The sequence below is a fragment of the Oryzias melastigma genome, linkage group LG4, assembly GCF_002922805.2.
Source record: "Oryzias melastigma strain HK-1 linkage group LG4, ASM292280v2, whole genome shotgun sequence".
NCBI classification, from domain to species: Eukaryota; Metazoa; Chordata; class Actinopteri; order Beloniformes; family Adrianichthyidae; genus Oryzias; species Oryzias melastigma.
Genome location: NC_050515.1, coordinates 15,683,130 through 15,697,935, shown reverse-complemented (window position 1 = coordinate 15,697,935; position 14,806 = coordinate 15,683,130). Strand labels below are relative to the sequence as shown.

The 14,806-nt window shown below is 38.4% G+C and overlaps 1 protein-coding gene across 1 annotated transcript in view; it reads left to right on the top strand.

The window, feature by feature from the left end:
• Window positions 1-14,806, top strand: part of ror1 (receptor tyrosine kinase-like orphan receptor 1) — a 113,024-nt gene that overhangs the window by 88,554 nt on the left and 9,664 nt on the right. The window contains exon 5 of the mRNA XM_024278896.2: window positions 12,220-12,347. Within this exon, the coding sequence (XP_024134664.1) occupies window positions 12,220-12,347 (128 nt within the window). The remainder of the gene's footprint in view (window positions 1-12,219; window positions 12,348-14,806) is intronic.

Here is a 14,806-nt window from a genome sequence, read left to right as displayed (position 1 = left end):
GACTGTTTTGCTTTTTTTTATTCAGCTCAAAGTGGCACAAAATGCTTTCCTCGCTTTAAAACGTTAAAATGTGAAACAAAAATTGCTTCCAAGTATCCCCAAAAGTTACCTCATTGCCACAAAGGCCTCTATTGGGCGCCATAATGGTAATATTTTGACAATACTCACATGATTAAAAGTGACGAGACAAATGCTCCTCGACCTCCACAGTCTGGGATGCAGCATTTATTTGGGATACTCAGGTTGGAGAAAGGTTGTGTGGAAATCCAAGTCTGCCTTTTCAAGAATCAGCCTCTTCAGCCACTCAACAACTCCTCAGCCCGCTGCATAAAGTGCGAGCTGTTTTTGGTCACAATAGGCTCTTAACTCGGAGCCAAACCTTGTGTGTGCTGCATTGAGAAACTCTGGATTTCAGTTTCACTCCTGCTCACCTCAATGCCAGTGTCAACACCGCTGTGGTTCTCAGATGCCGGCCAGAACCAACGATGATTTGCTCCACACCACAAGTACTGAACCCATTCAGACTGAGAGTGATAGTGGGTTATCCAACACTGTAGTTATGCTTTTACACATCAGTCGAACACAGGAAGTTATCCAGCAATGCATCCACCTTTGGGCTCACTTTTTGCATTCTGATACTTGCCAGGAACGACTGTTTAACCCCTAGTTAAACTGAGAATTGGGGAAATGGGTTTTGCAAAGTCCCCACTTCACCTAAAAGCTATTCGTCTGATATTAAAAATGAAGTGCTGAAGGTTTCTGGGCAAAAAGTGGACATTATGTTCAATTCATACTTGTTTTTTCGCAAAGCAAAGGCATCCTTTTCCGCCTCCGTCTTTCACTTTGTACATCCGAGTCGACTGTGGCATCTATCTAAAAACCACACAGTTACTCTTACAGGCTTTTCTTTTGCAGATGTTTAGCTAAGTTCTCAGCGGGGTCTAATTGCCGTCTTGTTGTGGATTCTTTTTAGGTTGGTGCTGATTGATTGGGAATCAGGGCCCTAATATGGCTCATCGGGGACTGGCCCTTTGACACGGCCTAGTCCCAGGGCACAGGCACTGTTTGAAACCAGAGATCCCACCGCTGCCCCCTCCCACAAAGTCTGGTTACTGGTTCCTGTCGAAGGCTATTTCAGATCACAGGGGGGCTCTACACACGACAGTTGCAAACACACACGCAGGAGCTGTCGTGAAATGTGTACACTGTTTTAACCATTAAAGCAATTTACATTATTTGTCGTAGTGAAGGGAGCACGTCGGTCTTTGCATGTTCTGCCACACACCGCGAGTTTCTTACACAACTCATTAACGGAGCTTTCACACTCTGCCTGGACATGGCCCACTTCCTGTTTCCTGTTTCCCAGATTCTCATGTAGGTGATCCCGTTGGCAGGTCTGGTCAAGGTCAGGTATGGTAAGGTCTGTGGTTGAAGAGGCTGTTGGTGTGTGTGGGTGTGCACGTGTCTGTTTGTGAATCAAGCTTTCTCCCTGAGGGCTTCATTGCACAGATTGGGTATATGGAGTTTCCCTGAACTCTGCCCACCATGAACACACACAAACACACACTAGTGCACAGAGGAAGACATACACATGCAGACATGTATGCACAGAAAGTGCTCTTTATTTGCCTTCAGAGGTGCTGTGGGAGAGAAACAGACAGCCACAGTATACCCTCAGAGTTTCGAGGTATACATAGAGGCTTTTGTTTGGAGTTGGGATCTTGAACCTGCATTTTAGAGCAAGAGGATATTTAGTAATTTGTAGAGCTTAACAGAATCAATGCAGCTTGATGCTCAGGAGATTGATAAAAGATGCCCTTTTCCTCCATCCATGGAGGACATTTTGTCCTCCAGTTTTAATCATTTGTCTTGGCGCCCACTAAATTGCTCTCATCTGACTTTAAGGATATTGCAGGACTGTACCACATTGACTGATCTTAGTGGCCTTTACAGTTAGGTCATATGTGGCTTTAAGATTAAACAGTAGCAGTTTTATCAAAGTAATTCAAAATGCTTACAACCATGGAGGCGTGTTGGTGGGATGTCCATGTCGACAGGAGGATAGTCGAATACTTGTGGATTTTAAGACAGGTTCTACGGTGGCCCTGAAGTGCCAATTACATCAACAAATCCCTCAACACAAAGCATTTTAAAGATCACAATAACAAAATAAAAAAAATAAAAACCAACATTACACTCAAAAAACCAAAATGTAAACAAACAATATTTCAGATATTAAAAATAATTTCCAGAAATCAAAATATTTTTTTTAAAAAGTGAAACCTGAAGAATGTTTTGCCCAAACTGTGGAGCATAAGTGATTGAGCAATCACCACACTTATGCAGTGACTGTGGTCAGAAGCCTAAAGAGTTATCTTCAGTCAGGGGATGTTGCCAAATAACTGCTGATTGGTAAATAGATGTCATCATCCAATCAGCAATGACCAATACCTTGTCCAGTTTCTAATTTTGCTTCATCTTGAACATTTCATTTTGCTTTTCAATACAATTCCTTTTTATTTCATTTCATTTCTTTGGAATTACGTTTTGATTTTTTGAACTTTTGGGCAGTTTTTATAAATGGTTTTAGCTTTTTACATTAGTCATTGTAATCTCTAATATTTTTTTTTGTTGAGTGATTTGACCTAAAGCACCAGCGTACTAATATAAACTGACAAGTTACATTTATACATTTTTCAAAAAGCTTTTTTTAGTTCATGTTTGATTAAATAAAGGTACGTAATTCAATATGTGAATGTAAGGAGAGGAAAAATGCTTTCAGGCATAAGAAATGGTCTTTGTAGGTACGTTTTAGTTATTTTTCAGGTAATTTAGAATAGATTTTATAGACTGTTTAAAGGCATGATACTTGTTAAACCACGTTGTGAAGTACATTTTCTTTTGTGGTATATAATTTCTGAATAAAGAACTTTACATTTTTATGTGCCAAGTGATCTGAATTGTGAGAACTGGATTTTAATGCAAAATTAAGAAGAATTAGGCTCCTATTTTTTAAATAGGACTTTTAAGATCATTTGGTGATATGGTGATATATTTTACAAACTGCACATTTATTTAATCTTTTGTTTATTTTTTTTTATTTAAATTCATACACAAAAGCTGTTTTTTTAGTGCTCCCACAAACACAATCAACAAGTATGCTATTCTACCTCCAGATTTTCTGATAATCCGTTTTCTTCTGCTCCCATTCAGAAAATTCAATTTTTGTGTTTGTGCGATGTTCTTATCATTGATTTAGAATCTCTTGGAAATGTCAAACATTGGAATAAAACTGAATTTATATGCTTCAGGCAGCTGCATTTGTAGATGCCAGAAAAACAATTGTAATTATGAAACAGTGAAGTATAGAGTCAAATTCATGAAGACAGAATGAAACTGTTGCCATTTTGTTAATAAAAATGCCATAAACTAACTGCTGCCAACCGTCAAATGGGAGACAGTATAAGCCTTTTGAATAGAATGAGCACTTGAAGTATAAGCTTTCAACAGCCTATTAGCAGCCTTGTTTTAATGAGGATTTTCTTTAGTCAAACATAATCTTTGTGTGTTTCCTGCAGAAACATTTGACAGGAGTGTGTGTAAAGAGAGGTTATTCAAGAGCAACTGTATTTGACTGTGTTACAGTTCAAAAAAGTTCCTTAACAGCTCATAATCGCTCTTATCAAGCATTATTTTTCTTTCCTCAGGAAGCTCTTCACGTGTCTGAGCATGTGCTTTCTTCCTTCTGAAGCTTGTTTTGTTGCCAGTCTGCTAAAACATGTGTCCTCCTGTCTTTTTTAAGTGTTTGCCTTTGTGTCTTCAGATTGATATCTGTGGTCTGTGCAATAAGCTGTCATAAATCAGGCAGTCAAATGTGTGAGTGTGTGTTTTTTTTTGGGGGGGGGGGGTTATAAACGCTTCCTAAATCACAGCACAGCTCCCAGCCATTTTCCCCTTGTTCTTCCCTTTTTCTGTCCTTCTCCTGTCATTATTCCCTCACTGCTGTCTGCTAGAACCTCCAACTCAATTCAAGGAATGCTTCTAACTTTAATGTGTTTATCTTTACCCAAATTGTCCGTATTAATCTCATTAAATCCCCTCGCCTCGATGTAATCAGCTTACAGGAGTTCTACGATGTGACCTTTGTTTTCCATTTGATTGCATGAGTCTTATGAGAAGCCTCTGGGCTTACATTAGCTTTTTTTCAGTTTTTTTCAAAGGAGCCACTTTGCCTCCTGTCCTAATTGACAGACTGATTGACACCTTTACCGCCCTGTAACGCCCACATTTAAACCCCTCCGGTTTATGTCATCAAGTAAGAAGTTTTGTGCGGAGTGATAGGACAGCTTTGCAAGAGTTTCTTTGCTTTAGACTTCCTGCTAGGAATTTAAAGTACATTTCTGAGTTCAGCACGTCAAACAGCATCATATATTTGTGTGTAGTTGTAGATTAAATCTGCATTCAAGTTGCATGAAACCAAACGTGAAGTAGAATTTCTCAGTTTGATATTTAAGCTTTTTTCATGTAATTATGATTATGTTGTTTTTAGCCAAAAGCTAAAAAACTTGTCATTTTCTAGGACATAGTTTCTGCAGAGCGGCAAGAGTTCATCAGAAAGTTGCCTAGTTGCAATTAGAGTTGCAACTATTGGCGAAGAGCAAGCCCAATCCCCCTTCCCATCACCCATCTGTTTGCACTTTCCCCTGTGAACTCACAGCTGCTCACAACCCAACAAAACATTAGTGGCCCAGCCAAAATGGTGAGCAATCCTGGAGCTAGAAATTCAGATTTAAGTTTAATTTTCTTTTTATGTGCCCTCAATCATGAGAAAAATGCAACAAGAACATGTTAAAAACACTTTTTTCATTGGATTTGACCTTCAGTGTTTCAATTGGCACAACCTGCTTTTCTGTTTCACACATTAACATATTTTACTCATCCTGTTGCTAATGAGTTAGCTTGTGGGAAATTGATAAATTATACATTGAAAATTTTCATCAGAACCACTGTGATGCATAATCAGGAAATACTTAGCAAAAGGAGGATTCAAACTATCTTCTCTTTTAAGAATAAACTTATTAAATTATCAAAGAGTATTAAAACCTACAATTTTTTCTCCTAAAAAATTAATTTGAGGAGTTTTTTTTTTTTGTATAATATACCTCTTCAAATTCATCCCTTAGTCCTCCTTTTGCTCTCCTCTTTTCTTAGTTCACCCTGAAACTCCTTCTGTCCGACAGAAGCCTCCATTGTTGCTGCCAGTGAGCAGTAACATGAGGACCCAGAAGGCCTTCTGTTTCTCCATTGTATCTTAATGCAGCCCCTCAGTTGCCCCCGCTCGCTCTCCATTCCCACTGTGGTCATGGGCCACTGGCAGCCACAGATCCCAGTCAACCTCAGCCTCTGGTGGCCATTTTGGCTGCAAGTCAGTAGGAACTGCATGTGTGCTTGCACTGTGCAACCCCACAGTCAGTTCTCATCGAGGGTTTGAGATGTGATTGTGTGCAAGGCAATGTAGTAGAGGTCGCTGAGTCATGGCAGAGTTGAACAAACTGAGCGTTTACTTGTATGAGGGGAATACAGGAATTTGGTACGTTTTCCTATTGGACCATTTGTGATGAAGTAGACGATGCGCACAAATCATCAATGTTATCTTAGACTTTATATAAGCGACAGGAAGCAGGACAGAGGCTACTTGTGCAAGAAACCAATCTGTTGGTACTGGTTGTGTTTTGAAATATTTGTATCAAACCATAATGTTTTCAGTCCCTAATTGAAAGGGTGTGCCGTGTTCTCAAGACTTCTTTTTACATCTTGAAGTCCAAATAATCCTGTCAATAGACGTATTAGGAGGCTCTCCTGCCATAAGGCAAAAAGTGCTCGATTCACAGAAGACCGTGGTCACTCATTGTGTTTAGGTAATCAGCTGGCTTGACTGCTTGCAGCTGAAACTCATAAATCATTGCAGAACTTCTCTGAAGGCTCTTCCTTTTATACTTAGTCAAATGCAGGTGTTGGCTTTTTTTTGGCTAACCCATGAAGACAAAACCATCTGACATGTCCATCACGGTGAAAGTTTTGTCTGTTTTTCTTTTAGAAACACGTTTGGTTTTGTCAGTGAAGAAAATCTCGTCTTTAAAACTATTTTTGATTTAGAAATAGATGGAAAAAGCCTCTGAGATCTGGCGGCGCTGTGAAGGAAAACTGTTTCCAAAACAAAAGTCCCAGCACTTGGGCTATCCCCAGTCGGGGTCCAGCAGTGGTGAGCTCATGCTGCCGCCAGCTCATCTCCTCTTCACTCAGCACCAACAGCAGCTTCTGGAAATGAAACCCTGAAATCTGAAATGTCATCAGGATTCACCCTTTTTTTTGTTTTTTTTCTCCTCGCTTCTAAATCTAATCCCTCTGCGTTTCCCTCCAACAAAGAGCATAGAGTTTCACATCCTTTAAAGCCCTAAACTCAAAGCAAACCTGTCATTGCAGCCCACACATAATTGATGGCAAAACGCACAAGCTTACATCCTCAAGATGTTTTCTATAATCAGAAGCTTAACCAAAGTTTAAAGGCTGAAGCAAGTTAATGAGAAGTTCTCTTTTTTCTCTTGAATAAACAGGCTGAGCGCTGCAGTAATGTCACAAAGCTTTAGACGTATTTGTAGGAGATTAAAGATTCAAATCTAAATTTTTATTTCTTCTCTGTTTTCCTTTGAAACTCTTTTTACCTTCTTTTACTAGATTTAAATTCCAAAAGTAAACAACTGCAAAATCACACAAACTTGCTCTGTGACTCCCTAAATGTTTCTGTCGGGACTGTCCACTCTCAGTGCAGGAAATCCCATTGAAGCACCTTTAAGAAAAGAGAGGTGGTGTCAGGATCTTGGCTGGTTCCGTGGATGCGGAAAAAGGGAGGTCTGACATTTTGATCCATTATGACTTATAAAGGAATCCAGTTGTTTTGGCTTTGATGCTAAATTCAGCCTCTCCTCGAACATGATCAAGTGCAGAGTTGACTCCTCCGTCTACCTTGTCCGTTGTAGACGTGCGTTCTTTCCAACATTACATTCATCATCTAAAGTTCATCTTTGTCTCGTGCATCAAAGCTGGACCTCTTTGTATCTGTTTTGTAAAAATTTAAAACGCTTGAATGGCCGATCAAAGACAAATACGGCCTGTTTCTGGTTTCTGTTTGTGTTTGAGAGTTAAGGCCTTGACAGTTAACAGAGTAACGCACAACCCTCTCCCTAACAGTAGTTTATGCGAAGATCTTGAGGCATGCTAGTTCAAATTTTCCTATTTTGATGTAAACAAAAATATAAAAAGTATTTAGAGACAGTGGCAGAGCCAGAACATGTGAGAGTGAGAGAGTGAGCTACAGGTGGGCAGAGAGAGAGCAGCTGTGGCATGAGGAGGTCGCCTGCTCGAGCCTCCTGAACCTTTGTTTTACTTATTTTGATAGTAATAATAAAATGATAATACAATAATTTAAAAAAAGTCCTTTCATTTTATTCTATGTTTCCCCTCTCTGACTAATGTAAGACAACAAGTCATGAACCTGGGTCACAAACATGGAAGTAGTGGAGGGAAACAGCCACCAGGAGTTAAGCTCACCGTTCTGGGAGAGTTTCTGAATGATGAACCCAGGCGTGGAGATGTTTCTGTAGAGATTTTTAAAATAAATAAATCTGACCTCTAATGTGTCTTCCTTGCATTATGAATGAGTTGACACCGCTCCATGTAGCAATCAGGCTAAAAACTGTTGGCAGTGGCTCCTCCTACAGGTACATTAAGCTAATATAACATTTTTGGACAGGCGTCAAGCAGCAAATACACCTTACATCAAAAGAGAGGCATTCACTGCAAATTTGAGTGTGACTGCAGCTTTAATCTTTGTCAATAATATCCTAATATTGACTTAAAAATCGGTGGGTGGGGCTCTGTCCCTCCCTAGCTTCGCCCCTGTAATATTTAAGGAGTAAAGTCTGCACTGGTGTTCATCAAACTGTCCCAAATATCGATCAACTTACAGTATATAGACAGTTATGTACACTTTTGCCTCCTCTTTTGGTTTTGTTTATGTATCTAAACAACAAAGTTAGGTTTAGGTGTCAAAAGCTATTTAGAATTGAAAAACAGGAACCAGGTAAACATATTTATTTTTTAACACAGACACAAAAACCTTAAAATTACCAAGAAGTGCTGTGCATTATATTAAGACAATAAATTTGATTAAAGTATTTCCTCTTTTTGGCCTTTTTACTAGCAGTAATTTGTTCCATGCATTAATGTATTCTTATAACACAGATTTATTTCTCATGTTCTGCTGCACAGCTTCAATTTTTTCACAGATGTATCTTTATTTTTGGCTGATAGAGATTTCTCTAAATCTCTTGCTAAGAAATGACATCAGTGTAACACAACAGCAGGCCTACATTTTTTGGGTTGAGATTTAACAACATGGTTGCTCTTGTAGAGGCTGTAGAACAGCTGGACGCTGCTTCATTCCAACACGACAAACTGGTTCAAAAACAAACTTGGGTGTGGTGAGAAATTCATTGCTTTCAAAACACTAGAAAGGGTAAAAAAAAGTGTGATCTGAAGAATCTGTGGATGTCTGCAGAGGTGAGGTGGCTTCTTCTGGCCTTGAAGTTTTACTGAAAATTGTGGTGAGGGTACTTTGCTGTGGTGACCTTTGAAAAAAGCTCTGAAGTTCACACAGAAGCACAGTCTTTGAATATTTAAACAGGGATGAGTTTCAAAGTCTGTACTTTTGCTTAGAAGCTCCACGTGAATAATAGTACAAGCAAATGCAAAATCATGCAAATAATATTTTAATAATGAGGAGCTGTGTTGGGATAATTGCTGTAAATCTGAAGCTACTGATGCACTTTCAAGAATGTGTTAAACTCAGGTTTGTGAATGCTTTTTTAGCCCATGATGTTCACACTGAACAAGCAGGGAGGGGCTTCTTCTTTTTCTAATGGTTCCACCACCTACGATTGAAAAAGACTTGGTGCAAAATACCAAAGCGGTGCAAATTTGATGAATCGTGCTCCAGGATTTCTCTTTCAAAGCTTTATTTCAATCTATAAAAGACGGTGCTGCTGGGCACAAACCGCAATAATTAATTTCTCCTCCGTGATCGATTCTCAAACAGGCGACACTCCCGTCTGAGTTCTTGAGTGGTCAAAATTCGACCTCATTTAACTTGTAACGAGCTTTCAACAGCTGCACGTTTCGCACGGAGAGCCAGGAAAATGCTCTTTAAAATGTGCGTAGCTACACGCGAGAGGATTGAATGCACCAGCCCAAGACGTCTGTAGATTGCGTTTATGCTCGTTTACATAGACTTTTCATTGAACATTTGTTGCATAGGGCGGTGTGAACATAGCCTCGGACTGTGATCTCTGGGTTTTCCACACTAACAATTACCAGAGTTGGGTTTTGGTTCTTTTTACTGACTCAAAATAAAAACTTGGATTTACATGTTCTGATCTTAGAATTCATTTTTTTCTGAATCTAAACATTGAAATTTAGGCTCATGTTCATGGATGGGAGCCATGTAATTTTGTAATATTTGACATCAAAGAAAAAATGAAATGTCAAGAGTCAAACAAGTCTATTATGCCACATTATTAACTGTTTGATTGTTGATGGCAAGCAATCTTGACTACGTATTTCATGTAAGAAAAAACAATCATCAACTTTTGATGAGATTGTTTTTGTTCTTTAAGTCAAGACACAACCCAAAAATCTAGTGTAAAAATCTTTTAATATATGCATGGAAAACAGCACATCCAAATCAAATATATGATTTATCTTATTTTTATTTGTTAATTCTGTGAATTTTTGTTAACTCTTTTCTTTGAGTTTCTAGAATTATGACATATAATCTAACTCCTGAAAAATGAGTTTGCATTAAGAGACTTCTTGATGCTCTGGTTGTAAAGAGTTTGAAGCGCCTCAGAAAAACAACTTTTCTTGTAATTAAGTGTTATAAAACATGAAGCAGAGGACTCCTCGTGGTGTCAGCGCGTAAAATAGCAACCCAAACAGCTATGCTCTGTTTACACAAATAGCAACCACACTTGGCTCCATTCAGCTTTGGACTTCCTCCTTAAAATCACAGACAATAATAGCGAAAAAAGAAGATTGTAAAAACAGCAGCGTTTTTTTAAGGCGTGTGCTCATACATTCCAATAAGTGTAATCCTTTTTAATCATTTGATGGATCTCTGAGTCACAAGTGATTTGGTCAAATGGAAAAAAATATATAAAGAGATATTTTGGCCAGTTTGGACTGAGCTGGTTTGTTTGAGGTCAGTCAGAGTTATAATTTCCCCACAGGGATCGGGCTGCGTTGTGGTGGATCGTCTCCCCTGCCTTGTCATTTTCTTGTCTGTGTGTGGCTCCGTGCCAGCCTGCATGTGTGTCCAGCGTCCTCTGTGAAGCCTCTGGACAACCTCCAGCCCTCATCCCTCATCCTGTGTTTGTGTGCATTCTCTCATGCTCTACTTTTTTTTCATATACTGGCTCACCATCTCCAGAATGCTAACAACCTAATCAGTTATCCCGCAACTTATTCATCTGTGCTCACAGTGGTGGCTTATTATTTTACTGGATTTTTTCCACCAGTGCTTTCATGCTAGGCTGTATTTTCGACAAAACAGATGAAAATGATTCAATGTTGAATCAGTTTTTGGCTAGTTGAGGGGGTCCTACGAGTTCTGCAGGCGCACCACAACTTCAACTAATTGTTAATTGTTGTTTTAATACTGATCCGTACATTAGAAGGGATTTGATCTGCTTTAACCTGCATATTAAGTTGTAAAAGATGTCCCTGTGGAACCAGCGGTAAGAAGACCACTGTTTTATAGTCCTGTGTGTGAGCGTGCATGTGTCTGGAAAGCACATTTAGATGTGCACAGTCAGGGGTAAGGGGGAACTGACCTTGGCCCTTGAGTCACTTAACACTCTTCAGAGAAAGGGAACCTCATGACCCCTGACTCACACCAAACATGCACAGCCTTGAAGTCACTGAAGCCTGGAGCTTTTGTAAGTGCTCTTTGGGGTGTTGTGTCCATTTGGATAATCTTTGCAGCTTTGTTTTTTTAATTTTTACACGTAAAGTCATGGCAAATTTTGTAATTCACACTCTCTGCATCAGTAAAAGTATCAAATCCCAGTGAAAGCACAAAGAATTGAAGCTCTGTGTTCAATCACAAAAATATATAACCATGGGATCAACGGCGGCTTACAAAAATGGAAAAGCGGTTATTGACATGCGGTTTCCACTGTGTCATTATTTCAAATGGAACACAATTACAGTCAAGATGATTAATGAGGATCGTTGTTTCGAATTTAGGGAATCAAAGCTGCAGACTGCATTCATCCATTTCAAAATGTAATGCATTTCACAAAAGCTTACAGCCTGGTCACTTTCAAAGCCAGTGCTCCTGTTTGCCATTACTCCAGCAGCGATGTCATAGGAATGAGACGGTGCTTTACGTCAGCCGGTAATATGAGTGTATTTGTGCAGCAGCATCACGTGCTCCCCTGTACTATTTATTGTGGTTTTGCTTGGTTTTAAGGCCCCCATATGGCTTGACTTAAAACGCACGACAGAGTGAGCTCATGCTGAGCTAATAGCTGCTAGTGTGCGTGTGATTTGTGTGCGCAGGCATTTATATATAGAATAAGATAGGTGACAGCATGAGGAGGGGTGCCGTGGGTTTAAAAAGGGTCAAACGTTGGCGAGATAATAATAATATGTCTTAAGCCTTGTGAAATTTAAACACTGATGAAAACACCCTTCGCACGTGTTTTATATTGAAGCTCGTGGTGACAATTCTGTTTTGCCATCAGAGGAAAAAAACTTGGGAACCAATCAAATTCTTGTTCTGAATGTGGTTTACATGTGTGCTTGTGAGCAGCATCTGCACTTTAGATCTTTGTCTTTGACCCTATTTGAGTTATCTGAAGCCAAGCAAATGCAGCAGCTATAAGAAACAGCATTTCTGTCAACAAAAATCAAATGAAACACTTGATTTGTGTGTTAAACGTGTGCTGACCTCTAGTGGTGTTTTTGTGAATTGCACCAGCTGCCTTGAATCTTCCACTTTTCAAAACCTCTCATTTAAAACATTTGGCTCATAGAGGCGTGATGATTACTTTGTATGAATTTAAATGTGCATTCTGTTTTTTTGTGTTTTTTTTCTCTCAGGGATGATTTTGATGAAGACGGATTCTGTCAGCCGTACAGAGGCATCGCCTGCGCACGCATTATTGGTAATCGCAGCATCTTTGTGGACTCGCTGCAGATGCAGGGGGAGATTGAGACCCAGATCACAGGTAAGAACAATATGCAGCAAGTTCAGAATTTATTATATATTTTTTTACAATGGCTAAAAAAAATGTGTTGTATTTGGGTGAAGGAGAAGACTTTGGAAGGGTGGCAAATAAGAAGAGCAGAGTGTAAGGCCATTGGAAATGAAAAGATAAAAAAAATATGTGTTTTTATTATTGATGAGGCATTATCAGTGAGTTTTCCAAAAAATAAGAATTTCCTCTTTCCATAGCAAGGAAACAGCACACATTTTGGCCAGGGTCAGGGTGGTGACGGCCCTGATTGGCACAATACAGGGGCTTAGCAAATAATTTGAGGGGCTCAAGGTAATATTTAAAAACAAAAAGTAAAAAACAACTACTATAGTTTCACATATGTCATTGATTGATTTGGGGGAATTATTTGTTTGATAAAATCTGTTGGTTCATTTAGGCCTAAATATTTTTTTCCCCCTTTACGTCTACCTGTAATTAATGCCGAGCCCATTAATCCACACAGGAGCCAGTACTCCGTTTTAGTACTGGCTCATACTTTCTTTTTCCAAACTTTAATTACCAAAAACTGATCTTTTTTAACTTCTAACAATAAAAAAGCCACAAAAAAAGAAACTTCCAATTAAATCTGATCACAGAAAAAAAATTTTTGTTAAATAATTTGTACCAAAAACTGAAAGCAGGGTCAGCTTGAAAAACGTTCTGAACTTCAAAGGTAATGTCCAGCATGCTGTCTGCTCAGTATGGAGCTCATATGTCTTCTCGAAACATCTGCTCCTGTGGTTTCTGTTGCACATGTCCTCAGAGGTCAGTTTAATATACATTTTATTGATTACTTCCCTGCAGTTCTGTTTGTTTCCTGTAAAAAAAAGAAAAGAAAAGAAAAGAAAGATCCCCGTGAACTTAATCTGAAACATCAAGGAGGAGTGATTCTAAAGATTTATGCTGCCTCTGAATACTAATAAAAACTTACAGTAGGACTATAGATCTTAACTGTTAAAGCCGAGATATCCACATTCAGACTCTTATATTTAATGTCACCTTTATTGAGTTTTATGATGGTTTTATTCGAGCAGCATGTGCTGCATGAACGTTTGGGCGAAAGGCCAGATTCACTTATCCACTTTTTAGTTGCCTGTCTTCTCTTTCACCCGGCACGAAGAGGCTGGACTGATAATGACGACCTCAAGAACGCACATGTTTGCAATAACTGCACGGCTTTGAGTCTTATATTTGAAGCTTTATATTCACTTTTGTTTTTCTTTGAATCCATCTTGTATGTAGAACAAAAGCAAAGACAGAAATATGTTTTAATGAAACATAGATTACCTTTTTCTTAAGACTCTTAACTTATTTTCACCTACTGAGCACCATATGAAAGGAATGGATATAGTATCATACTTATTTTGTTTTTTAGAGAGTGATATCCAAGGGAATCAAAAGTTTTTAATATTATTCTTTAAAAAGGTAAAGGTATAAATAGAAAAAAACGACATTATAACATTCCTTTTGCTTTCATTTTAGAAGTCCTTTTCAGCTCTTTACCTTTTTTTCTATTCCTAAACAATCAGACACATGAATTAGTGTACTTACAGTTAGATCATTTCATAATCATAATTGTAGTTTAGCAACATTATGTATGTTATTAATTATTCTAGAGGACTCATGCAAAACATAAATGATAAGGTGATATGAAATGGAGAATGTGGCCCAAATTTCTCAGAATTTTGTCCTTTTATTATCAAACCCACACATATCAGCAAACTCCAAAATATTCTGTTTTAAAGGAATTTTCAATCAAATTAAAGTTGTTTTTTTATCCAGATGTTGTTTCTTTTTCTTATTTGGTAGATTACAAAAAGACTCCATGCATCTAGTACGTATGGTCCGGCGCTTCTGTCAAATTTTAGAGCCCTTTGTGCCTCACAAATCTGAAAGTTTGCCCACCCAAAGTTCTTAGGTAAAGATTGACCAAATCCAAGGGTATTTGTGTCTTGAACACCAAATTTAGTGTTCTATGAATATATTTCTAATACTGATGAAGTCTGGGTCATTCCTAAACACATAGTTTACTTTTATTGAACCACATTGACACCAAAATCTACAATTAAAATGTCTATGTTTGATTTTTAGAGGAATTTTTAAAATATCATGTGCTCTTCTTCCTATAAGATTCCCTTCAGTCTTGCTAATTCATGGCGGACTATTGTGAAAATCATGTTTCTTCCCAGTATTCTTACGAAATGACCATTCCAGCTTCACTTTCCTATTTGTGTGAATGCATTCAATGCATTCACACTATTGAGATTCTTCATTTACGTTTTCTTCCGTACGTTTTTTGACACGTAAAAACTCAAGCACACTTTATGCGATTTACACAATCTTGATATCAAAACGTTCAGCTCGTTAAGGACATCACTGCTTGTATTTATGGTTTTCGCAAATTTTACAGTTTTCGCGATATTATGCAA